Genomic DNA, 27,442 nt, shown 5'->3' with positions numbered 1-27,442 from the left:
GGGTAATAAGAAGAAGAGTTGTTTCTGAAGGGATCCTGGTGTGGTTTCGAGGGTAATGAAACAGACTGATGTAAAGTTGTCTGAGGTGAATGGGGATATGTAATATTATTCATGAATGATGAAAGTAGTGGAAAATAGTATTTCCACCAGTTTCTACAAATGCTTCATATAAGAGCATGTACTGTACTTTGTAAAAGAGCCACCTATCTTTTCTTTGCGGAAAGAGGATCAACTTTTTAAAATCTGTCTGATTATTCAGTAAATGGTGCTGATCAGAAAATTATTGATTGAGATAAATGCTTCTTTATTAGTCCATACAATGGGCAAGTACAATTAAATAATATGTTTGATGTTTGAATCACATGTAATATCTAGGTAGTCTGATATTATTGGGAAGCTACTACTATAGTTTCGTGTGATATCTGCAAGTTAAAATTTCGCAAGTGTTCAGGGAGCGTCCTTGTTCGAAATTTTATCTCATGAGAATAATGCAATGGGTGTTTTCTAATCTATTACGATTAGAATGTGTCCATTAGTTCTATAAATAATATTTTTAAATAGTTACAAATGCAAGTTTAATGGAGTTATTTGATGGGAATCAATATCTCATCAGGTAATCAAAATATATATTTGAGGACATCTCTGACTAAAAGGTTATCACATTATTTATAAGATTTCAATTTATTATGATGGGGCTAATTTATAACAACTTTTTATTTTCATAGGGTAGAAAATGTACACTAGAAATGAAATTATGTAATAATTAAGCATGAAAATGTGTAGAATTTAATCAATTCATTAGTTTTGATAATGGAGGATCATTTTTTGCTGAACTCTGCTCATGGATGTAATAATATTCAAGTATTGCATGAAAATGTGTATAATTTAATCATTTCATTAGTTTTGAAATTGGAGGATCATTTTTTGCTGATCTTTGCTCTCAGGGTATCATATCAATGTCAGCCTCACTTCAACAAGGTCTGTTGATTTGAAATGTTGTTGACTTATTATTGCCCTGTTGGTGCTCACTGGGAAGTGGCCTGCATCGCCCACTCTCAAAATTAGAAGAAGGATTTCAGTTCGGTTTTGTGTTTTTAGCCGGTTGAAAGACAAGCGGGCAGGCAGGCAACCGGTTGTAAAACCCAATTAAAATCTTCACGGTATCTGCTTTTTCCATATTCTGATAGGTGGTTGCGTTTTAACGTTTTCTATAATAAAATTCAGGTTGCACCTAATATGGACCAGCAGCTTACTTGTTTCTGGTAGCATTATACTCGGCTAAATCAAACTTGACGTCGGTGGTCTTTTTCTCTGCCTTCTCTCTATCTTCATCTCCTTTCCACACACATTTCTTAGTATCTCTTTTATCATTTTCCTCCAATCAACAAAGATCTTGAGAGAAACTTATCTTTTTTCCACGTCCTTCAAACTGTCTGTTAACCGGCGATAGCATGAATTTGAATGTTTCTGATTTTTGGTTCCTATTATGGTTTTTCACTAGAGTTGCTTTTGATATCTCTACTCTCTCAAACTTTTTTCGTCTCTCATTTCTTTTTTCTCTTCTTCGTTCTGCTTATATCATGTGATCTTCCCTCATTATGGAACTGGACTTTTCCAAAACAGTTCAACAATTTATAGTTCAGGTTCCTGTTTTTTTCAGGACTCTAATTGAAGGAGTTGGTCCAATCTTGAACTCTAATTCCTTTTGACTGTGAAAATTGTTTCTTCATACTCAGTTACTTTTTCGGTAATGAGAAAATATCTGGAGAAGACTATCCTTAACTATCCTTAACATTTGAATGTATACAACCAAAATATTAGGAGAAGTATTAAAATAGTAAAATTTAATTTGACTCACATAGAAAGATACTCCACCCTCTTATTATGAATTTCAATTCTATAAAAGTCCAATTCTCTTTGATGTATCAATAACAATGTATTATCTTGAGAGGAAAACCATTGTTATTAGAAATTTATAACCAGAATATCATGAATAAACAATTGAAACTCCGCACATATCAGTTATAGGCTTCATCATTTGTACTGTGATATATTGAAAAATGAAATTATTATCAACGATGTTTCATTATTATGTAATTCATTCTCTTCTTATAGTTTTTTGTCTCTCAACTTTTACGGTCAAGTGCTGAAGGGAACGGATCCTCGATACCCTCTCTGAGAATGGACATCTAAAGGTCCAAACCTCACCGTATCATGTGAAAACATTACAGTAATACTTTACTTATATTTAAATTCAAATTTATTCCACACTCATAAATACATATACATAAATCAAACAAAGCTCAACATGACAACACAATCCAACCAAAATGTAATAATTATAAACGGTAAGTGAAAAAAAAACCACTTACTAACTGGAATAAGATGACTTTTTCGCCAGTGGGCGATCAATATTCGCATATTTCATCATATTTCTTTGCTCAATATTATTGTAGAACTCTTCAGTGTCTATATGATTCATCATGTTATTTTACTCTTACTGGTAATTATTTTTAACGCTTGAACGTAAGTTACATTTTGTAGGTATTGTTAAACACATGAATGAAGGATTGTGAATCTGAATCTGAATCTTAACTTTGAGAAATCAAATATAATGTGATCCCTTGTATTGTAATTCATTAGTTCATTCTCTTCTTATAGTTTTCTGTCACTCAACTATTTCCTTATTTTTCTGACCGCCTTACATCGCTCCACCGAAAAAGGCATCTGGTGAATGGAGTTCCAAAGTTCCCGTTGAAACATTTTAAACGTTTGCGTGTCGGTCGCATTTCGGCTGGAAATAATCGGACGTAAGTGAGGAGGTGTGTCAGTCATTCAGTACGTAAGAGAAGGAAAGAGACAGAATGACGTTGGAAGCCCACATCACATGGAAATTAACCTGTTAAAACGCAACCTCTTCCACCCGCCACTGGCCCACTGTTGGCGGCCCGGTAGGCCAACGCACGAGTTTACGTCTTGCACGCACAAGTGAACACCAAACAAGACGAAATGGAGAAAAAAAGGAGGGAAAGAAGAAGAGGATAATGGGGGAGGAGGAGTTGGAAAATTGAGAAGAAGGGAAAGGAGAAGGTAAAACGGGAGAAGAAAACGGAGGAGAAGGTAGAGCTGGAGAAGAAAAAGAAGAAGAAGAGGGGGCAGGAGAAGGAGAAGAGGCAGAAGGAGAAGAAGAGGCAGAAGAAGAAGAAGAAGAAGATGATGTTGAAGCAGGAGAGTAATAAGAAAAGGTGGAGGAAGAAGATAGACGAAGAAGAAGAAGTAGAAGAGAAAGAAACTCCGACAAGTTTCAGTCAGTCGACTGACAAGTTGAAAGTATAAAACTTCAACGCTACCCGTATAACCGTGGATTGGAACGTGATGAAACTCTGCAGAAAGGTTGACGATCGTTTATAAAAAATAAGGGTGCTCATGTTCCTGTTAACTCAGTGATACAATGTCATTGATATGTTATTTTTTTCTTATATTTATAAATTTATATGAGAAAAAATATTTATTTTATATGTTATTCAATGTCATTATATGTGCTCATGTTCCAGTAAAGCCAGTGGTTCAATATCATCGATATGTTATTTATTTCTTATATTTCCATGTCAATCTAACTACTAGATCACTGAAATCATACTTCACACTTATATATAATAGGATTTTACAGTAATTCACCGTCTTCCTTCTTTTAGTCGAGACCTCCATCTTTGCCTATCCTCCCATTCACCATCCCTTAAATTCCTGGCCTCCATAGCCTCATCCACCTCATTTCTCCATGATCTTTTAGGTCTTCCTCTTTTCCTTCGCCCAATTGGACTCCAATCAGTCACCATCCCTATCCATTTGCTAGCACTCGCCCTTCTAGCATGGCCATACCACATCAACTTTTTATCATCAATCAATTTTATAATATCCCATTCCACTTTCATTCTCCTTCTTATCTCCTCGTTTCTCACTCTGTCCATTCTGGTAAGCCCGCAGCATCTCCTCCTGTAATCCATCTCTACAACTCTTATCTTATCTCTTGCTCCTTTGTTTGTCACCCAAACCTCTGCCCCATACGTCATTATACTTGTGACGATTGCATTGAATATTCTATGTTTTTTTTCCTATGAATATCCTTACTCCATATGATTGGGTGCAACTGTCGAATACAACTCCTGGTTTGGGCCAACCTAATCTTTATCTCCTCGTCTGTATCGCCATTTTTCATGATGGTAAATTCAAGGTATTTGAATTTACTTCACACTTGTTTCACATTAATGAAGTACATGTATCACTTCCTTTTCCCTATTATTGTACTTCAGATTGTTTTCATGTGATAAACCCAGGGTTCTCAACATCCTCATTTCCGTGTTTTTATTTGTGTTTTTTTTTCGTTTATAAACTAATAGCTAGGTTTCATTATATTCTAGAATCACTAACAATCTACTCTTGGTTGGAAGTTGTGTTGTGTGAATGGTAGTCAATACTAAAGTAAAGTGAATACATACTCTATACATATTCTATGCATACTCTATACATACTCTATACTCTAGGTTCTAATTCCTCCCACAACCAACTCCTCCCAAACAATTGCTGTCCATCTTGAACAGTAGAAACGTATGTGCATTTAATCTGTGGTACCGACTTCGCTGCCACTCTGTGGTAATTGTGGTAATCGTGATTTCCTCAACTGACTGCCAATCAACGACAACCACGATGCTAATCGCTAGAATATATAATTTCGAGTTTGTTATCCCGTCTTGTACCACACGTTTGCCCCGGTCGTGATTTAGAGTGTTCAGAGCAAGTACAAAATGCTATGTTTTCAAGGAATTTGAGTACACTTTCTTTTCTTGAATTCATTTCACTTGTGAAAAGAACAAGTGAGCTAGCTCTTGCAGTAAAGTGTAATCTAGTTTGATGAGGAATGCAGTTTCTATTATTTTATTTAATCCTCTCCTCAACATTTGGAATTCAAAATGTTTTTGTTTCGCTCCCTTCAATCTTCATTCTTTTTTCATTTTATTATCTTCTTGAGAATGAGAATTCAAAGTAAAAGATCACCGGCTGCGCCCCTACTTACCACATAAAGATAATTCCATACATACATTTGAAATGTAACATGAAAAACTACAAAGATTCAAGAGTAGTGGTGATACATTAGTGCTAATCATAAATATGAATTGTCAAAACAGTGTGGAGTGAGTCAGGTATTTTGTAGATTATTTATCTATTTAATCGTTCAGAATTACACAACTCACAGAAAAGTGCCACAGGCTCACGCCCAAAACGAATCCAATTCTAATTTTTACAACAGTCCAAATGTAGCTAGGTTATGTGTCACTTCAAAATTCTTCAATTACACACTCAATTTTACAATTCAAATACACAAAAATCATTTTTTTGTCTTGAAAATACGTCTAAATTGAATTAAATTATTTACAAATTGAATGAAAAAGACTGAGAAATTGTCAAAAACCACTGATTTATTGATAATTAGAAAGACCGGTTTCGGTTATTACACCATTGTCAATCTCTGATAAACTCGGAGATTTCGGTAATAACCGAAACCAGTCTTTCTAATTATCAATAAATCAGTGGTTTTTGACAATTTCTCAGTATTTTTCATTCAATATGAAAAACTACCACAATATCAACTTCTCAACTACATAAAAAGTTATTTACAAATAGTTGGAAAATTACAAACTTTGAAAAACTATAAAATTTTAGACCGTTGTTAAGAATAACATTATGCTTATTTGGATTATTTTCTATATTTCTGATATTCTTACTTAATAAATAACAAGGAGGTTTGTACATTACTTAATTGGATCGTTATCGCAATTATTGGCTAGAAAACCTGGCAACCGCAAACCCATGTTAAAAATCAATTCAGTCAAATTTGCTTTAGTTGATAAAAAATAGAATCATTATTGCCACAAAATGCTGTAGTAATATGGCTGATCTAACAATCTTGGAAAAATTCGCAAGTTATCAAACTCTTAATTATCTACTGGAACAGGTGCGAATAAATACCAATGGAAGTGAGTTCTCTGGCTATTCTGCAGTCTATTTCTCTCTTTATTGAGTATTTTATGGGACTGTTTATTAAATATTTCTCCTTTATTGACTATTTTGTGGTTTTTTTATTGAACATTTCTTACAAACTCTGTGATGAGCTCTAGATGATAGTTCTTGAGGCAATCTGCTCCATTCTTCAATGATCGCCAGTCACGCAGGTCTCAGCACAATTATTTTCTATGCTTCAACTGTTCATTTCTAGATCAAAGCCAGTTTGTGTATCGATATCCTAGGGCAAAGGACGTTCAACTTCCGTCAATATAGGCCTTGTTCTATCAGGAATCTGAAGAGAAGAAACGCAGAAACTTTATTTCTTCCTTGCCCGGAGCAATTTAATCGCGTTTCGTTTCGAAAACAGAATTCTACTGTAAGATGACTGCAGGGTGTTTGGAAGTTAATTTGCTGGACTCTTCTTCTATGGGGCGTCGACTTTTCGTGTATTTGATGACTGGAAACAATCAAAAACCTTTCAAATTTCGTAGACTTTCCGTGTGTAAATGCTCTTGAAACAATCAAATTTCCTTATCTTTCTCTCTCACACATTATTATTTTCGGGTGAATTTTCAAAGACACAAAACTAGAAGGATGAAGCTTCTAACTAGATACTCTCGGTAAGAGGTGAACCAAGTATATGAAACAGATGCTATGAGGAAGCAAGACCTCCCAAAACCAAATAATCATTCCGCTCGAAAAAATGCCTCAGGTGTAATCTAATTCATCCAATTCATCTCGTGATGCCGAATTCAGATCGCGTTCCACGTACAAAAACGCGATCTTGATAATATCTATTAGAGGGACGCATTTTTATTCTCGTGAATAAGTCACGAAGTGTGAGAATATTCGTCGTAATCTATCGCAAATTTGAATAAATTTGGCGGTTGTTGTGATTCGGCTGGTTTGGCAGAACATATTAAGAAAAAATTGGCCCGGCTATCAACGATTCAAGGAGTAACTTGTTTTTGAATTCGGCAAGAAGCAATTCAAATTAGTGAACTACCTCGTTAAAATTAGCCGGCAGTTCAAACCATAGGGTTCTTACTGTTATTACGGGGTATGTTCTTCTTGCAGTCTATCTGAATTAATCAAACTCCTTTGTTGCAATTCTCTTTAACTTGGTTCTCATGATTAGTGAGCAATTCAAATTAGTGAAAAGTAACATGAGACTCCCTCAGAGCTCAAACCATAGGCTTTACATTAACTCTTCAGGGCATGCAAGTCTCCAAATCCAGGGTTATATCCTTTATTACATTGGATCAGAATATAGTAGGTTGACATTTAATTGTAAGATAATAGATTAGATTAGGAATCTGAAGCTTGATTCAGTTGTCAGAAAAACTATCTCTATATTGAATCAATCCATCCAGTAGAATAATAATAGAATTCTATTAAGATACAGTAGGTACATCTAATTACCGATTCTTGAATATACATATATCATTATTGTATACAATAATTGTATATAGGGTAAATATATTTATTATTGATACATTCTCACAAAGAGTATAGATACAGTACAATACATTCTATCAATTTATACTCTCTGCATGGGTACAACTGTACAACCATTACTGCTTAATCAGCAGAATCAAATTGAATGTTTCAAATTTGATAACATACCAACATACCAACTTACTGGAAAGATACTGATATATTTTCTTCTTCAACAGAAGAGGAACTCTTGAACCTAATTGGGCTCGGAAATCCCCTATCCTCAATAAAATACGTAATGTATCATAAAACTTTGTATTTCATCCTTCAAATCGGCTTCTCCTGAACTGGAATCATTCAAAAGACTTCAATCTCACCGTAGAATTGTACAAAACGTAGAAAAGTTAGTGATATATTTGTGAAGACACCTCTGTTGAAAAAAGTGGTTTTCTGATTTTCAAATCTCTAATTAGAGGCTTACCGGCGGCTCAACAACCAGAAAAAGAAGAACGATGACATAGTAGAAGGAGAAGAAGAAAGAGTAAGCTTAGATTTTAATGAGCATACTTTTATTATAAATTGAATCTAATGAAGTAGCGACAAAAAGAAACCACCAAGGAATACACGAGCAGCAAATTTAGGCTACCGTTCTATCATTGGCTGTTCGGGGGAGATGTGATGTTAATGGTAGGCAAGAGCTCACTAACAAGAAGGAACGCGAGAGGAATGTCGCGTTGAAATGGAGCAGCCATGAAGCTGATTGGTGACAAACGAAGAAGGGTTTCAGAGAGAGCAAATATCATAGGAAAGAGAGAGAGAGTTGCTCTAACGATCGCCCAATCTTTGTTTTCGGATCGCGTTTTTGTGTGTGTGTGTCGCGGCTCCAAATTAAGAGTTTCCACCAATCGCGAGCGGACAAACATCCATCGTCCAGTTCACATCTTCTGTCGTCATCTCATAGTTGCGAAGGAGGTGGGGGCAGAGGAAAATAATAAAAAGACAGAGAATGTCGGAGTAAAATAAAAAGCAACGTGTGAGAAAGTGTCCAATTAAGCGTTTATTTATTCGTGCTCTCTGTTTACTGGCTGGGTCATCTCGAAAATTTCGGAGTGGTTATCAGACCGGGTCGGTAATTTCTTTGATGTGTGATAAGCCTGATTTCGGGTCAACAAAACGTTAATTTAGTTGAAAGATGTCGTAACTTTGAGAGAATGCAGTAATGGTGAGGTATGTTTTGACTCATCAGGTAATTTGAATCCGGTAATTGAGGTCTGCCCAATCGTGTTTTAATAACCTAATTAGATTAAAAGATTGTTCAGAAGCAGGGTAATCTTGAAAATTTATTGCTGTTCACACTCCTCTAATCCTCTAAAATCTATTATTATCATCGTGTGCTTTTGTTCACGTATTGGTGTCATTGCAATAGCAGAAAATATTAAATATTTGCACCAAATACTGAGGGCAAATGATTCAAACAATTTCAATAATTTTCATTATTATTATTATTAAACGAAAATCCAAATTGAATGCTGTAATTCACCCCGAGGACTTCTACTACTGCAAATATTGACAAAGGGTGAACAGCTAGATGGAAATTCGATGAGCGCTACTATTCAAAAATTATTTGTCAACCCGGGAATCGAACCCAGTACCTCCTAATTGCCGGTCAGGAATGCTCAACCTTACACCAAACTGACAATCTCCGAATTTCCATCTAGCTGTTTACTCTGTTGTCAATATTTGCAGTAGCAGAAGTCTTCGGGGTGAATTACAGCATTCAATTTGGATTTTCGTTCAATAATAATAATTAATTCATTAGCATTTAATAATTGCAATATATCAGTATTTTCCACCAATCATCTTCGTTCATACTAATCTTCCATTATTTTTATCTCAAAAACGTTGGCTTCGAGAGTCATGCTAAGCATGTCTAAAATCTTATTAATCGATTTAGTTAATGTATACTTAACGTTAGGTCGAGAATTATTCTCTTTTTGATAAATATTATCACTGTGTGGGGCTGATTTCTGTGTAGGAAAATGTATAATGCAGTCTCATGTATAATGTGGAATTGCTCGATTGTTAGTAGTTTAAATTCTCCAACCAGAATAAAAGTTATTCACAGAATACATGTTTGTATACCGTGGAAACAATAGTTGTAGGGGAATTGATAATAGATTATTATTTCAGTGAAATTTTCTTTAATCCAATCAAATACAGAACAGATCCACTTTGAACAGAGTTAGAGAATTGCAATTGCAAGAGATCAATTTCCAATAATTATAAGGATTGTGACAATTTTTTTCAAGATTTATTCACTGCCTGCTCTTCTAATCCAACAACTCCAAACCTCTTGAACTTTTTCATACACTTGACTCTTTGTCAATCAACAATAACTCCGTGGACTTCCTACGAAATTTCATAGCCACCTCTAATGATGCCATATCTCATTTCATGTTGGGTAATAAAAACGAACCATCTAGTGCATCAGCTACTATCATGCACTTCGCCATTATAATCTCACTAATGATGGTGCTTGATAGTTCACATTGGTGCTATCTTGTTGAAGAGCATCATCTTAGATCTCATCCTCGAATTTCTTCCATTTTTTGTTGTCCAGCAGGAAGTCGTCAGTAGCACACAGTAATCGAGAAGAGCTCGCAATGAATTCACTCTCAAGATGCCAACGATCATTACGGTTTTGCTTTTTTTCGGTAATCATTTTTTTCTATAAGCTACACAATAACCATCTCAAGTGGTAATGGAGCTCTAACACTGTTGGACTCAAGCACCTCCGGAAAAGTATCTGAAAGCACGAAGGACATTAGCCGAGATTTCTGGCAGCTGAAGAGTGCAGGGTATTCAACGTTTATGAGAGAATCAACAACCTTTTTTGTCCTTAGTTTGTAGTTCTTGATCTTGATGTTACATATCATATCAGTCATCTCACGAAATAATTATACATATTTATTTATGCAATGAATAATACAGGAATCATAATTACTAGTAGTTCTGTGAACAGTAGACCTCACGCAGTATTCTCATCCACAAGTACCTGATTGAAACTATAGACCTTATGGAAATACAGCAATAGACTGGCTTCTCCACACATCTGTGTAATCACTTGTCAGCCTGATTTATGATGAATAATAATTCTATAGTCTGGTTTTTACTCTAATATTGGCTTATGAAGGAGGCTCTTTTTTCCTTTTATATTATCCTTGAAATGCAAAATTTCCAAAAACCTTGTATATACGTCGACGCGCAATTAAAAAAGGAACATACCTGTCAAATTTCATGAAAATCTATTACCGCGTTTCGCCGTAAATGCACAACATATAAACATTCAAACATTTAAACATTAAGATAAATGCCAAACCGTGGACTTGAATCTTAGACCTCACTTAGCTCGGTCAATGAATGATTGGGGAAGGAACAATAGGCTCAGCACAAAACCATCCCTTTCCCAAATTTTTATATTAATTGGTTCCAAAAGATACTGATATCTTAGTAATTATTCTAAATAGTTTCAAAGATACTCGTATATCAATAGTTCTACTTTCATTTTGATATTGTTGTTGAGAAAAATTTTCCGATTGCTCTTTTCAAAATGTAATAAATCAAAGTTGAGTATGAAGAAGGCACTTTATTATTATCCTACTAATATTACTGTACAAAATTGATCTACGTTCTGTTGGAACAAGAATATTGTATCAAATCTTCTGTTTGTTTTCCATGTTAACAATATTTTTCTATGTTGCAGGTGAGTAAATGGTTCTACAAATATTCCACTGAATCCAGGATTGGGTGAGACCTAATTATAAGTATACGGCATAAGCAGTTTTATGAAGTTATTGTTCCTAGCATAACTTTCCCCTTACATCATTCCTTCAATAAAGTAATTGAATTCATAATCTATTGACTGAAATTAAATACTGCCAACGAGGGAACTTCGTGAATAACTCAGAGACAGCAATTTTAAGGATATCTCTACAATTAGGAGATATCTCTATATCTCTAGGTGCTTTGAATATTGTTCAAAAAAGTCTTGTATGTATTGTTGCAACCTCAAACACGTTTGAAATTCATCAAAACATTGCTAGCCTAACTCTTTAGCATCATTGAAGAGTCTATTTGAACGAATAGTCCACATTCATTTGTTACTTCAACATAAGCAACATCATCTAAAAATATCATAATAACTGTCTGAATATAAATAAAAATTAAATCTAAGTACCCTTCTTTTTTTCAAATTGTTTACTCACAACATGTTTCGGCTATTATTGATGCCATTATTTGTATCCAAGAGTATCCCTAACGAAGAAAGACAGAAGTATGAAGTATTATTTAATTCATTTTATTATTATGTCCACCGTTAAGGTTTTATTTAAATTCGGTATTCAATAATTGTAATTGAATAGAGTGACTGAAGCTATGATTCGGTGAGAAGTTCTGACATGTTGGAATGGAGTGGATTGGATGTTTGATTTGATATAGCTGGCCAGATTGGCATAATTAAGGCCTAAAACAGATAGAAGCAAACAGAACGACACGTTTGTATCATCCCATCTGTCATTTTCAGATCGGTCCCTTCTATTATGTAGCCTCATCTCATGCACCCCATCATCTGCTGACCTGTCTTCATCCATCTTCTTCTATGTCCAACTTACCGCTTCTTATCTTTCAACTATTGTTTCCACTCACTCTATCTTCATCCTGAACAATTTTTTTTATTTACTGTACCATCATAATCTCCCTCTGTTTGCCTTCGTATTGATAGTTTTCAGTTTCAATTTGTATCATTTTTTCAAGTTCTAAACCATCGTCCTCTTTATTGTTTTCTTTTTTGGGTTCCTGCTATTCCCATATACTTTCTCCCACCTCTTCTACTCCTGTTCTGATTTCCTTCTCCTCTTTTCTCGCTTATGTTATTTTTCCTTTTCCACCCGCTCATCCTCCGTATATGTGTATGCTTTCTACAATTCCTTTTTTCATTCTATCCTTCTCCTTTTCCTACTCTTTCTTCTTTCTCCTTTTCCTACTGTTTCTTCTTTCTCCTACTCTTTCTTCTTTCTCCTCCTCCTTCTTCTTCACGTCCTCCTCCTCCTCCACCTCTTCCTCCACCTCTTCCATCACCTCATTCATTTCATGTGTTTTCTACTCCTCCCCCTGTTTTACGTTTCTGTTTATGTTCTACTTCTCTCCGTTCTCGTCTCACCACCTCCTCTTCCTTCTCCTCCTCTTCCTCATCCCTTCTCTTTCTCCTCCTTCTGATCATCCTTCTCCCAATTCACCTCCTCATTTTCCTGCTCACCCTTCATCTCCTTCTCCTCAATTTCTACCCCTTCATCTTCTCTTTCTCCTCCTTTACTGAATCCTACTCCTCTTCACTTCTCCTCTCGTTCCTCCTCTTCCTCCTCCACCAACTCCTCCTTTTCCTCCTTCTCCTCCTCTCGTTCCTCGTTTTCTTCCAGCTCCACCTTCTCCTCATCATCTTCCTCATCCCCTCCCTTCTCTCATTCCTCGTCTTCTATAACTCCACCTTCATCTCCTCCTCCTTCTCCTTTTCCTTGTCTTCTTTTTTTATGTATTCTATCTTTCTCGTTCATTACTTTTCCTAGTACTCCAGTGCTACACTCACTAATAAATTTACAAAAAACGATCATTTTTGGCTCTCTCCACTACCATCCACTCCACCATGCTCATTTCTCATTATTTCAATACTCGTTGTCAGAATAAGAGCATAGATTGGTTCTAGAGTAGAAAATGGATTACCGTGACAAGGTTACTGCGTCGAGGTACGAGGGAGACAGTGAAGCTGATACCTCAGAAAAAGTCGAAGCTAGCTGATGCGCTTTAATGCGCTTGAAATCCATAACGAAATTGGTCGGTTTCAAAGGTAAACAAACTGACAATGCCGAGGGCAGCTAGTAATGAAAATTATGATGATGTTAGTGACGGTGACCACTGGTGATAGTGATGATGATGATAGTGACGATCGGTGATGTGAAGTGTGCGCGTGCACAGCCAATCAGAGTGCGTGTTGGATTGTCAGTGATATTTTCCAACTCCAAAGAGCTCTATGGTCAGGAATCGTTTTGTCATTGTGGGATGGATTGGAACAGTACTTGCTTTATACCGGGACCTTCTTTTATAGAATTATTTTCTTTATTGTAAGGGAGACAATAATGTCTCCTAGTGTTACGAGTCAATAATGACTCCCTATGTTAGGAGACAATGTGTGATTACAAGTTTAAGGTCTCCTATCAACCTATCATCATGCTACCGGTTAATTCAAGATTGTAATCTGAGGTTGAAGATCTATTTAATGTTGAAGATCAATATTCTAATGTTGCATTCAATCTTCATTGTAATTAATAAGTTTTCATAATATGTGAAATTTGTTGCATAATTAGCTGCTATACTGTAATTTATTGTAAATTCGTGTATTAACCAGAATATATTGTAACTTACTTGAATAAATAATTCTAATTCTAATTCTTATTTATCCAGATACTGTTGTTGGTGGGATGTAGTGATGTTCATCCATTATGAAACACTGGAATGGCGTCTAGAAATATCACGAATTTATTAAAAAATTACATACATGTTTCAACACCACTCTTTATTCCTTGTAAATTAGTCAGTATGCTTTCAACTACAATCAAGTTCTAAACATTGCTAATATCATTCCTCTCAACTACTATCTATTTCAAAACATCACTAATACTATTCTGGTTCAACTACCATACAATATCAAGTTGGCTATCGAAATCAATTTGTGTAGGCTACAGTATTTTACAATCAGTAGATATTTGTAATATTGATTTTACAATCAGTAGATCTTTGTAATATTGATTTAAAAATTAATTGTTATGAATGAAAATTAGACCTTGAATTAATGTTTAAGGTCTTTGAAACAGTGTCCTCTCATCTACGAGATACCTATTTTGTTTTGGTTCAATTACCAGAACCATTTACTAATGGACCAAGAACCAATTACCAGAACTACTAGAACAATCAACAATTATTAGAACTACTTGACTAATTACTAGCACAATTACCAGATCACATTGGGCTATTGAAATCAACTTGTGTTACTATACAATCAGTAGATCTTTGTAATAGTGATTTCAAAATTAATTGTGATGAGTTTTAGGTTTTTGAGACAATGTCATGAAACCTAGAGAATAGTGTTTTAAGGTGGTTCTTAGATGATGCTTCATATAAATACTTGTACATTACCAATGGACTCATCTAATTACCGTACAAAAGTTTTAAATCCTTATGAATGATTTCCAGATCTGAATTACGCTGATTATCTCACGTCGTACGTGCATGACATCTCTATGAATCGACAAGGAAGCTGGACAAAGTTCATCTCCAGATGTTTATGGTTTGGAGTCTCTTAACGGAGTCCGAGTGGATGACATTTTTCAAAGCCCCAAAATAATGGGAGACGGTCAAGAGATTTCGTGCAGTCAATGAAGCGAAGTTGAAGTATCAGTGGGAACGTCGCAAGAAAATCAATTTGAAAAGAAGCGGTAAAAGTCAAGTCGGTGAAAATCAGAATAATGAAGCGTGTTGAACAGCGTAAGTGGCTGACAGAGAATTGGAGAGGATAAGAAGTATTTGAAAAGATTGATGAGGAGGAGGAAGAGGTGGAGGAGGAGTAGGAGGAAGAAAAGAAACAAGTAGAGAAGAAGCTGTTGCTGAAGAAGTCAAAGAAGAAAGAAGAAGTTGAAGAAGAAAAAGATAGCGCTTTAGACCGAACGAAGATTGAAGAGGATACTGATTAGGATTGGAGGTGTAAGTATAGGTATAGAATCACGGCAAATTGATCGAGACAAAAAGTTGATGAAAAACCAGCAAAGATCGATAACCTTTCTCGTTGCTCGATCTTTTCCAAGCTATAGACTGATTTACTCCAGTTTACATAGTGTTTTAACCTTTCTAGACCTAACTTGAAATTTTATGTAAAGAAATACCATTGCTATTCAATTGAACTAAGGTTCCAAAAACCTGAATGTTTAATGCTTTTTACTCAACTTGATATTTTAAGTAAAAAATTATTATTGCTATAAAATTAATGAGATGAATTAAACTTAAAAACGTGTTGTTGAATGCTTTTAAATGTGATATTATAACAACGATTTTGATTCTTTTTTAACTCATTTTTATGGATTGATTTCTCTTCCATAATCTCGTTAACCATGCAGTACTCATAGATTTATGTAGGCATCAGACAACCATAGTTAACCATAGATTTATGTGGGCATCATAACCAGAACAAAATTATGCTCTTCATAACGTATGAGTTTTTATGGAAATGTATAACTCTTAGATTTATGTGGATATTATAACCAGAACAAAATATTCTATACATGAAATATGAGTTTTCATGAAAAGATTACTTCAGCCTCGATTTAGGCCTACGAACGAACACATATGCTTCCTAGATCGTGTGAACGTGACTACGCCTGTTCATATCTCAGGATAACATATATGATTTTCTTGTACATTGCCTTTGTTTTTATCGCGAAACATTCCGCTGGTCGGCTGACTGCACAATTTATTATTTCTGTTGTCTTGTTGAGTTAGAGCGCATGCGCAGTGCAGTACATTGTCCAGCCATCAATAAAGTCCTCAACAAGATAAACGAGCGTGTATTGTTGTTGGTCATAGATCTTGTCCTTAATCAGTTGATGACCTTTGGAAAGTCAACAAAATAGATCGGACATCGAGCATCAGTCTTTGGTAGAATGAACATCAGTCTCCACTGTTTCCAAGGAATAAATTGAACATTTTATAATTCAGATTCACTTGAAAAACAAAGCTTGATAAGGATCCAAAACAGAAGATTAACAGAGAATCAGAGACAAAAGCATCTCATTGTTTATCCGCAAAATGATTAGTTTTCATCCTTGTGATTCTTGAGTCTTCTGATTATGATTCAAATTTTCAAGATTCCTATTTACAGGCTTGAGAGATATAAATGATGGCTTGTAGATATAGATACGTGATTGGAATCTGTGTTACTGATACCTTCTAAATCCATTAATTTCCAAGACTAAAAATCACATTCAATGAACCTTCTAAAGCTGCGTTTACACCAAAGTTATAGTCTACTTATAGATTCTATTAGATTGAACATAACTTATCATACACATGATGAACATATGTATGTGTTTGTCAAGTTCCGTTCAATCTAATATAATCTATAACGATTGAGTTATTAACATTTTGTGAATAACTTTGGTGTAAACACAGCTTTATGCACAAGGAACATGCTTGAAGTAAACTTTTCTTGGAGACTAGGACCCTCTAATTAGTAACATTTTTCATAATATTCATACTAGTTTATTGAGTTGGATCGTAATTCGTAAATTATCAAGGCAAAGATAGATTGAAACGACCCTCCTGAATTAACTTCTAGAATATTCTCCTAATACAGGTGAAATGCTAAAAACCTATCTTTTCAATACCACATCCCGGTATTCTTATTTATGTATTACTTCTGATTCATTATAATTTGAGTGCCATCAATCATATGAGTAATAATAAGAACAATAAATGCTTGTAGCAAAATAATTTCCTTTCTACTCTTCTTTTTCCATAATATAGCAAATAATAAAAGTTTATCATTTGAATTTTTTGACAAGAATCACAGAAGAAAGAAGAATAATATTATTTGTTGTGTTTTTTCTGTGCTAGAATGTAGAATGTGTTTTATACGAGTGATATTTCAAAAACTTGACTCGAATGAGTTCATGTAAAAATCTATATAAAATAGATACAAAATTATTATTAATGTTCTGTAGAAAATTTAAATTTTCAATTCACGGACACTCCTTTGATCTCATTCTTCGGCTGAAAAAGATGCATTAGTCTTGCATGCTTATCTTAGTTCATCGGCTTCTTATCTCCATCATGACAAACATCAATCCCTTACCATGACCAAATCACTAGAAAGTAGGCATTATTACATCACTGTACCTGCCTACATGTATAGCAAACTGGAATATTCAAATGGGAAAAGTTATAAAACGGGCATTTTTCATACATGATGTCGACCGGCATCAGAACAATGTGATTCGCCTAGACCATGAAGCAGAACAAAATAAGAAAAGTTGCGGAACGGTTGAACATCAAGAGTTCAGCGTACAGACGCTGCATTTCTTCGGTCATGTATAGTGGAATATCGTAGCCGGCAGCTATGTAGCTCCAGTAACTTATTTCTGCCCTGCTACAGCCTTCATCTTGGATCGTCCTAGTTGTTCAATTGAAGATTATTCCAATTGCTTCCAATAGAATCGCCCCGGGTTGGAGATGAAGCGAAGGCTGGAACATCGTTGCAATGATTGTTATTATTCGAAACCATTGCTGGGTTCATGAACTCTACTCAAATTTTAATTGCTTATTAGTCCAAGATGCGTTTCTACTAGGAGTTTTAGCTTGAGTGAAGAGCAAGGTTCTTGGCTGAGTTTAACAAACCGAGTTTATAATTAATATGCTAACAATAGTAGGCTACTAAAAACAAGTTATTTGTGATTAAATAATTGAATTGTTCCCAATTTTAGGGCCGGTTTCCGAGCTCGGGATTTAGCTAACTCCTAGACTGTAAACAGCTGGAGTCAGAAAATTGGCTTTCCAAAACGGGACGTAGTTGCAGCTTTTATAACAGTAGTCGTAGTTTTTATTTTCTCATTTCTATAATTGAAAACGTTTTTTCTTGACGAAATTAGACATTCCTAAATAATTCATAATAGCTGAAACTTTACACTATCCTCTCTTTATTTTATTTTGTGTTCAATTTTCTAGTTTTTCGAAATTTGATTTAAACGTGACTATGACAATGACTGCGACTACGCCCCGTTTTGGAAAACCAATTTTCTGACTCCAGCTGTTTAAAGTCTAGGACTTAGCTAAATACCGAGCTCGGAAACCGGTCCTTAAAGTGTGAAGTGGCAGAGTATCAAAGTTTCTCATTGCCCAAGTTAATGACTCCTCATGTTCTAATTTGAACAAATGAAGTAAAGCCACTGCTTCCCAACAAATTAATTTGAAGAAGATTTTGAAACATCCCAGCAGCTCTCATTCCTCGAATAATCTATTATTCAGTTGTATTTCTCTGTAGTAAATGTATGTTATTCAATTAGTATTTCTAGTCTATGTAATCAATATCACTTTCATGTTAAGATTCCATAGCAGAACGATGAACAGTACATAGTGTTCACCAATATCTAAGATAGAATCTGTAGTGAAAAACTCGAAAAATTGAGCAACTGTGATGGACAATGTTCAATGGACGGATGATAAATTTCATCTCTTGTTTTCCCAGCAATTTGGCACCAGCGGATCAGTAACTAATATTTTCTCAGTTATATCGGAAAAACATTATTTTCTTTCCCTCACTGTAGTTCAGCATTCCTACCAAATCACAGTTTAACAATTACCCTTACAGAAGAACGTGCTTATTACAATAGTAATTCGCATTTAGTGCTGGCAATCCTACCTTGGATCCTGCTGAACACAGTCTCCTCTATAATACACCTGCCGAGCTTTTTGCTTCGAAGCTCTGTTTTTCTTCTTGCTTCGATGCACAAACCAGTTGAATGTTGCAGAAATAATAGCGATCGATCACGCCAGCATAAAAAACAGAGGAAGTGAGTGGACTTGGTTTAAATGGAGCAACTTCTTGAGATGATGTGCACAAATGCAACAATTTCATCTTCGGAAGATTTGAGATTTAAGAAGGAGGAGTCGAACAATATTCCTGTACGACTACTTTGAACGTTCTAATTTTTTCAGTTAAACGTTTTATCGATGAACGTTTATGATGAAGCGCCCAAAGGCTTACTTCATAGTACTTACTGGCTGGTCGAACCACTCTATAAGTCTGCACATTTATAAGTTACAAGATTATAAGTCTGCATCCACTGGAAGCAATAGCTTATAGTAGCCTTCTTATGATGGGACTGGATCTACATTAAAATAGCAACTACGTTACTGCACGGTACTGGAGTGAACTTGAAGTGATTATGTTAGTTTGCCTTTGCATATCCTTCACGTAGTGAACAGCTTTAGGATAATAATACTCGAACTTACCAATCTCTTTTAGACTAATTATATGGAGGGTTTATTCATTCCAGGTCTGAACCTCTGCTTCGTATGATTGAGTCGTAAATAGCTGAGATTGTTCTTTTCTGGCTAAATAAATGTATAGGGAGCAGTGAGGATAGAATGTATTAAGGTGCGTACAGATATACGCGCCGCGAACATGAGCAATTCACTTTTAATCAGCTGACTATATCTGTATTTTTACAGAAACGGTAAGATACAGATATAAAAAGCTTGGCATCAGCTGATTAAAAGTGGATTGTTCATGTTCGCGGCGCGTATATCTGTACGCACCTTTACATTCTATACTCTCTGATAGGGAGTTGGTTGAAAAAATCATTTAACGCAATATTGTGTTCCAGGATTGATTTGTTACTGAATAGAACTTGAACTACTAATACAAGGAAAGAGGAAGAATGAGAATTATTCGATTTACATTCAATTTTTTTATTCTCAGTCATTCTAAATATACTCGTAATAATATTCTTTCTACCTCTATTAATTATTTAATTATCAATTTATTTATTTATATTTTTTACAAAAAAGCACTGATTGGGAGAGAAAAACTAAGGATACTCCTTGTACTATTTCTCTCTCAAATTTAGATAGGTAACATTATTTAAATGCGTTTCTATTATTCAAATGCGTTTCCAAATTATTGTTGATGCACCTTGATTTTCATTTATAAAGACTGATAACTTGTGATTTTTTGAAAGTTTTTGCTTTATTCTATTTCAATTCAATTACAAACCTTATAAATTTTCAATTTATTACATGAAATTGTTTGATTTTTATATGAAGAGATACTTATAATATTTTTAGGAATCTAGTAAATTATTAAGTAAATTACTACTTGATAATCAAGTGAGAAAATATGAAGTATTATGGATAATTGGGTAAGATACTCTAATTACTATCATACTCAGGAAGATGAATCAATCATTCAATCATGAATCCTTTCTATTGTTTTTAAATAACTGCTCATTGTCGCTTTTCCAGCTGAAACAGATACCATTTTTAAACTCAAACCATGATTGTTACAGCAAAAAATGAAAATGTCCATGTCGTCATATCAATTTTCAATGTCCACCTTGACAATGTTATTAGTAATATTAACTTGTATGTTTATGGGCACTGAGCCAGGATTGGCGGACATAGCCAGACCTTGTATGAGAGCCAATCATTTCAAATGAGCTTGTTCGTTATCAAGTCATAAGTTGGATTTATTCTGACAGTAACTATTGAAGTAAATGCTTGAAAATAATTTGTTGGAGTTTGTCAGTGAATAAACTATTTATTCTGTCTTCATGTGTTCATTTCATTCTCATGGGTATAATAGTAGTAAATAACAAGATATGTTTCCAAGTATCAATGTCATCTGGGTTGTGAGTCATTTCCTTCGAGGAGGTCGTTATTAAGGTCATGGAAATGAATTTAGATTATACAAATATTAGAATGGAGATAAAAATAGAGAGATAATAGGGATAAATAAAAGGTTAGAATAGATTTATGATAACTACTATATAATGATGAATTATAATGAACTACTCAGAATTGAACTATATAACTACTCAGAATTATTGCACAACTCATTGAACAAGAATATTTTCCTTATTGATTTTTTTATTATTATACGTTAGAAACGTTACAAAGAATTATAAAGACAAAATAGATTAAATTTTTATTCTATATTCTGTTCGAATTACAATACATCTCATATCAAGTATGGATAATCCCAACAATAATACAATTATAAGTGGGCCGATTTTCAGGTGTATTTCCTTTTTACGGATGATACTACAAAGACTATTATATCCTTAGAGTGACTCATAGTGAAAATCAATTTCCTTTTTTATATACATGTAATATAAAAGAAAGGGACAGAGGGTTTGAAAAGTAGTTAACAATAAAGAAACATTATTGATTGGCAGCAGCCAAACCGAAAGTTTATAAATTGTTTATAATTGTAGGTAATCAGACTTGACGTTTAGCAACGAAGATTGATATTTAATCGAATTAAAAAAAACAATATTATAAAATATTGAAAAGATTTGAATATAAAACAAATTAAGACGGTATTATATTGTACAAATTTTGTAAATTGATATTATCAATTAAATATCCTCATTTTTCTATCATCAGATTCATCTAATTGAATCATGTTAAAATAATTTTAATATTGTAATATCAACTCTATAAGTATTCAATAGTTTCTATACCACAAATCACTTTATTGCAGAAGTAGGTTGAACAAGAACACCTTTTTACTCATACACCTGTTGTACTACCTTGATAAATTGAGTTATTCTATTTTTGTGGTCTGTATTATTCTCGAATTACTGCAGTAATTGGAACTGGAATGATATTTAAGTACGATGTGGTCACGGAATGGTAATCTCGGATTTGGATCGTGGTCTGGTATTGCTATTGCGGTTTTAGCACTGCTCTGATACTTGATCTAGAAACGTCTGAAATTAAGCTGTCTCTTGTAGGCTACCTCTCTTTGCGGTTCTTCCTCTACTTACCTTTTCAAATATATATCAATCATCCCGTCTAATTTTGATTAAATCCTTTCCGCCCTCAGCTCCTCTGTTTTTCCTCATTGCAGTTCTCTTTAGAAAGCTGAACAAATATGTAAAATAACTGAAATTCTCCTACAACTCTTCTGTGTCAAAAACTTGAAATATTCACGTAATAATTTTAGAAAAAGGTTGATGAGTTTTTTCCTCTCGTTCATTAGTATTGTGTTAGAAATTATTGGTTTAATTGGGAATTAAATAGTGATGGAATAATTAGGGATGCTCTATTAGGAATGGAAATAATTGGTTCAATTCTTCGAGTATAGGAATGTATCGTGTTGATACATTCAATACGTTCAACATATTTCAATGTATGCATCCCTCTAGAAATATATATTCAATTATTCGAACAATAGATTGATATTGTGGTCTTTTGTCTGTTGGTATTTGATAAGCCTGGTTTTCATTAGTAGAGTTAGTGGTAGAGTTCCCTGGGCAAGTACCAACTATCTTGTGAACTCTCCCAATGAAAACGTTCATGGTAGAGTCATTCTAGAGTACTAGTCTTTAGCAGAGTAGAGTGGGATAGTACTCTACCACTTGCCTTCCCCCACCACCGCTTCTCATTCTACTCTACCACTACTATGCTAATGAAAACAGTCTCGAGCTAGTAGAGTAGAGTAGATTAGAGATCCTCATTGACACTTTAATTTTAGTTCTGTTCACTAGACAACACACTTTACCTACTATTCTCAATTGTAGTAAAAACAGTTAATCGACCAAGTAAGTAGAGTAGAGTTGGCTAGGTAGAGTTAGTATGCCAGTTACTCGACCACTAACTCTTCTAGTGAAAACCAGGCTATATTTCGTTTTTCTTGAAATTTCCAAAGTATTCAAAGGATTGGTTATTTCTTATCCTGGTCTTCTTTCTTCTCTATCACCAACCTCGAAGAGGTTCAATCTCATCAATGTTCATTAATACTAAGAAAACGTTATAATCTTAAAATTAAATATGCAGTGACGGCTTGATTTAAAATATTCAACTGAATATTTGAATAATCATCACGTATTAAAAAGAAGTGATCATCTCAAATTAAATATGCAGTGACGGCTTGATTTAATAATCAACTGAATATTTGAATAAGGATCACCTACTGTGTTTTATCATTTTTCAATATTCAGTTGTATTAAGGTGAATTAATACGGAATAAACAGTGAATGATACCACTGTTCATTATAAATGCATATCTATCCAATTAATACTGATAAATCCCTTATTTGTTTCGCCTCTTATCTTGATACTCTTGAATCTGCTCCAAGTTTATTACACCTAATGACATTATAACTGTAAACTGAGCTCCTGTTGGTAATTAATTCATAGTCTAACATTGTTTTTCATTTTGTGTCTGTGTTGACATTATTACTGTAAACTGTTCAGAGTCTAACATTGTTTTTTAATTTAGTATTTGTTTAAATTATTACTGTAAACTGAGCTCCTGTTGGTAATTAATTCAGAGTCTAACATTGTTTTTGGATTTTGTGTTTGAATCAGGTGGTTCTGTCACTTCGATGATGATAACTACGTGAATGTGCCGAGGCTGGTCAGGCTGCTGGAGGATTACAGCTCGCAGGAAGAGTGGTACCTCGGCAAGCCGAGTATCAGGGCGCCTCTCGAGATACTCAACCGAGAAACCAAACCTATCAACAAGGTAAGAAACATATCGATTGATTTTTCTCAATTAACATTGGAAATTGGTCAAAGATGGGTATCAAATATTGATCTCAAAATTCGGTCTCAATTGATTTTTCTAAAGTCACAATCATAGCACTTTGGTACTGTAGTATTAGTGTGTTCCACCACATTTTTCGAAAGCTAGTACAGATTTGAAGCTCTCTCCATGCAAAGTACTTTGCAGGCACTTCGTTCTTGCGTGTTTCGGACGCTATTTGTCAACCGATATTCATGGAAATGGTACCAAATTGTTCATAAAGATTTGGACATCAGGCGCCTTACCTCTAAAATCCAATTTTCCAACTATAAAATGTCTTAAAAAGCTTTGCCAATGAACTTGGAGAGAATTTGGCAAAGTTTGACGTTCAATAGAAACATTTTGCGGAGTGATATCAAAGTTTGGAGGTAAGGGGCCGGATGTCCAAGTCTTAATGAACAATTTGGTACCATTTTCATGATTATCGGTTGGAAAATAGCGTCCAAAACACGCAAGAACGAAGTGCCTATTTCAGCCCTTTTTCCGAATTGAAACATTGCTCTTGATTAAAATTGCTCTTGAGACAATAATTTCACTATTTTTTCTCATCTTAAAGCCTCTTAACACAAATATTGGATGTATCTTCTCTTTTCTTTGATCAACTTTCATTATGTCTAATCTATGCGAGACCTCTTCAATCCTCTTATAGTCCAGGCGCTGGCTTACATTGAGCATACATGAGAGAGGCAGAGAATTTGACTTCAGATTATTGTTAGGGGGTCTTTAGTGTATATGAAACTCGATGTCGTCACGTCCCAGGGTGGTCGACAGCTTGGGGGGAGGGGGGTAAGTTGTAAAAAACGCGCGCTTATAAAATCGCCTGTCCTGCAGTTACTATTCCTAGTACAGCTTTTAATTTTTTCTCAAAATTATGTACACATAACTGGCTTTCAATGTGGTCCTGTACATTTTTGCGATAAACCGCATAGTTTTTCCGTAAAAAAATAAGATATCTCGAAAAATGTATTTTTTTATTATGGACTTTTTGTTATTTCTCGAATATTCAAGTCATTAGCCGACTTAGAGGAAAATGCTCCCAATAAACGTTCTAGGCAGTTTCTTCCCGAATCCAATGATATATATAGTTTTGGGGTTACGATCATAGATGCGGCGGTGGGAGGGGGATAAGTAGCACTGTTACGCTGCGGCGCGGTCCTCCCTCATGATTAATGCGCGTAATGGCCTGTCTATCGCATTGCTCCTACTAGTCTATGCATTCAAATTATGTATTTCAGGAACGCTATCTTATGTATTTTCGGTCGCTGAACACGATTTTTCAACTCTCAAGCCTCAATAATTGATAATTCTCATCATAATATACAAATTATGGTCAAAATTACAAACTTCATCTCAGTCTGCAAGGAAACTAAGAAATGACTGTTTGAAATAAACGAAACTTGGGTTTCAAAAAATATACCACGATTGAATAATGATAATATTTATATGTGTTCATGTTTTATTTCAAATTAGTTTATTGTCATGTGCAGCAGGCTAAATTATTAATTACACACTGGCCACGCTTACTTGATATAGTGGTCAGTTAATTTCCATGAAATGTTTGTGGAATTTCTTAGTTCTTCATGGTGGAAATGAAATTCATCATTCATTCATTATCATAATGATTATGTTTAGAATGAAAATGTTAATCTTTCGTGAATCTTCAGTTTGTCGTGAACTTTTGAGAAATATAATATTTTGAGGAACAGTATTTTTATAATGATATTTTACCAACTTTTGATTGATTCATCCATTATGGTATTCCCGTTCAGATTGTTTTGAAATGGTAACAAGTTATTCAGTATCAAAATTTGTGGATTCGAATAGTTTTGGGCCATGCCTGTTATTCTTCCCCAAACATATTTTTATGATTTTATCCACAAATGAATGAATGAATGTATGTATTCCTGCACTTAGCTAAGGTATGGATTATTCCTTTATAGATTCTTGTATGTCACATTAATAAATCTCTGCCACAGATTTAGAAATCAAGTCTCGATGGTTTGGAGAGCATATTATTGGAGTGATTCTTTTACTCTGCTGCTTCTAATATGTTCACTACCGTACCTTTGTTTGATTTTAGACCATAGACATGAAAAGCTATGTCCACCTGTATCACTCCATCTTTATTGAGAATTTTCATAACTCTTCTCATCACAAAGTTTCCATAATCTTGCAGCGTATTGAAGTTTTGAAAAGTGAAGTAGGAGTTGAATTCAGGAGAGCCATGTCATCATTATGCGAATTTGTCAACGATATTCAGGGATTTAGTCAAATCCACAACTAGTTTCACTTACAATTTCATGGGCCAAGTGAGATTAAGAGTTTTTTTTTCAAATATCCATGAGATGTTGACAGAGATTGTGGTTATTGTAGAAATGCATGCTGCACTAAAACTTCAATGCTGAATTATCTTTAAACAGCCACCTAGTAAAAATACAGAGATCAGATCTTTTTGTTCTAGAATTAACTAAGACTAGGATTTTTGTTTGATTGCATCGTGGAGAATGAAAGAACTCTGTTTCTTTTTATAGGTGAGAATACACTTTTACAATTTGCCACAACTATGTTCAGATAAAATTCGTTGGAGACCGAATAACTATTTCTTTCTATACGTTCAAAAGAGAATCACACACTTCTTCACTTGCTTCCAGACCATTGATAACATTATGCAGATTCTGTTGTCCATCAGAGTCTTGAAGAAAAATGTGATGTTCTTTTGAGAAGGTTATGCTTCTGAAAATCATTCTCATCTCTCATTATTCTTGTTTTACTTCATTCGATGACTTTCTTCACAATCTCCAGTGATATCCATAAAGATGTCAACATACTTGAACAGAATATCTTTGATGGAAGATTTATATAGTAGCAGCCATTTTAGGAAAGCCTTTGAAGAACTAGCTATTCCATTCACTCAGTTTTGGATGATCGAATGAGGGTTTGCTCCAAAGCATGATCGGTTGTCACATTTATTAAATTTTCAAGGTTTCATTTGACAGAGTGTCAATGTATTGACTGTATAGAGTTAATGTTTCCTTATTGGAAATTACCTTCTACTTCTATGGGTATTTTTTTGAATTTTTTAGATATAACACAGACTCCATAACATAGTTTGTGTGATTGAATGAAAAAAGTATGGGATCTTTTCTCGTACAGTTTCTATGTGCAATACCAGAGACCTTCCTTATGAGCATGCATAAAATTTAAGATAATTTAAACTATGTTACAATAATCAGTCATGAACTCATGAACGGTTCAAATATGAGAGATTGTCAAAGTATATTTGAAAGAAGTCAGGAGCTATTTGTGGATTTTTTTTAGAATCACAATGCAAAATCAATGACTACTTGAAAAATAAATATCAAGTAGTCATTGATTTTGCATTGTGATTCTAAAAAAAATCAACAAATAGCTCCTGACTTCTTTCAAATATACTTTGACAATCTCTCATATTTGAACCGTTCATGAGTCCTTGTAGTTGTTTCATTGAATTGATTGCTTGCTCTCACACCTTAATAATACTGATCTCCCCTCAATAGA

General features: G+C 34.5%; 1 protein-coding gene across 1 annotated transcript in view; it reads left to right on the top strand.

Annotated features, from left to right (window-relative positions):
* The window catches only part of LOC111048523 (fringe glycosyltransferase), a 141,446-nt gene that overhangs the window by 86,373 nt on the left and 27,631 nt on the right, over positions 1 to 27,442 (top strand). Inside the window, exon 6 of the mRNA XM_039436198.1 lies at positions 23,689 to 23,845. Coding sequence (XP_039292132.1) covers positions 23,689 to 23,845 — 157 coding nt within the window. The remainder of the gene's footprint in view (positions 1 to 23,688; positions 23,846 to 27,442) is intronic.

The sequence above is a fragment of the Nilaparvata lugens genome, chromosome 10, assembly GCF_014356525.2.
Source record: "Nilaparvata lugens isolate BPH chromosome 10, ASM1435652v1, whole genome shotgun sequence".
NCBI classification, from domain to species: Eukaryota; Metazoa; Arthropoda; class Insecta; order Hemiptera; family Delphacidae; genus Nilaparvata; species Nilaparvata lugens.
Note: the sequence above shows the minus strand (reverse complement) of the source record. Positions and strands in the feature narration are given on the sequence as shown.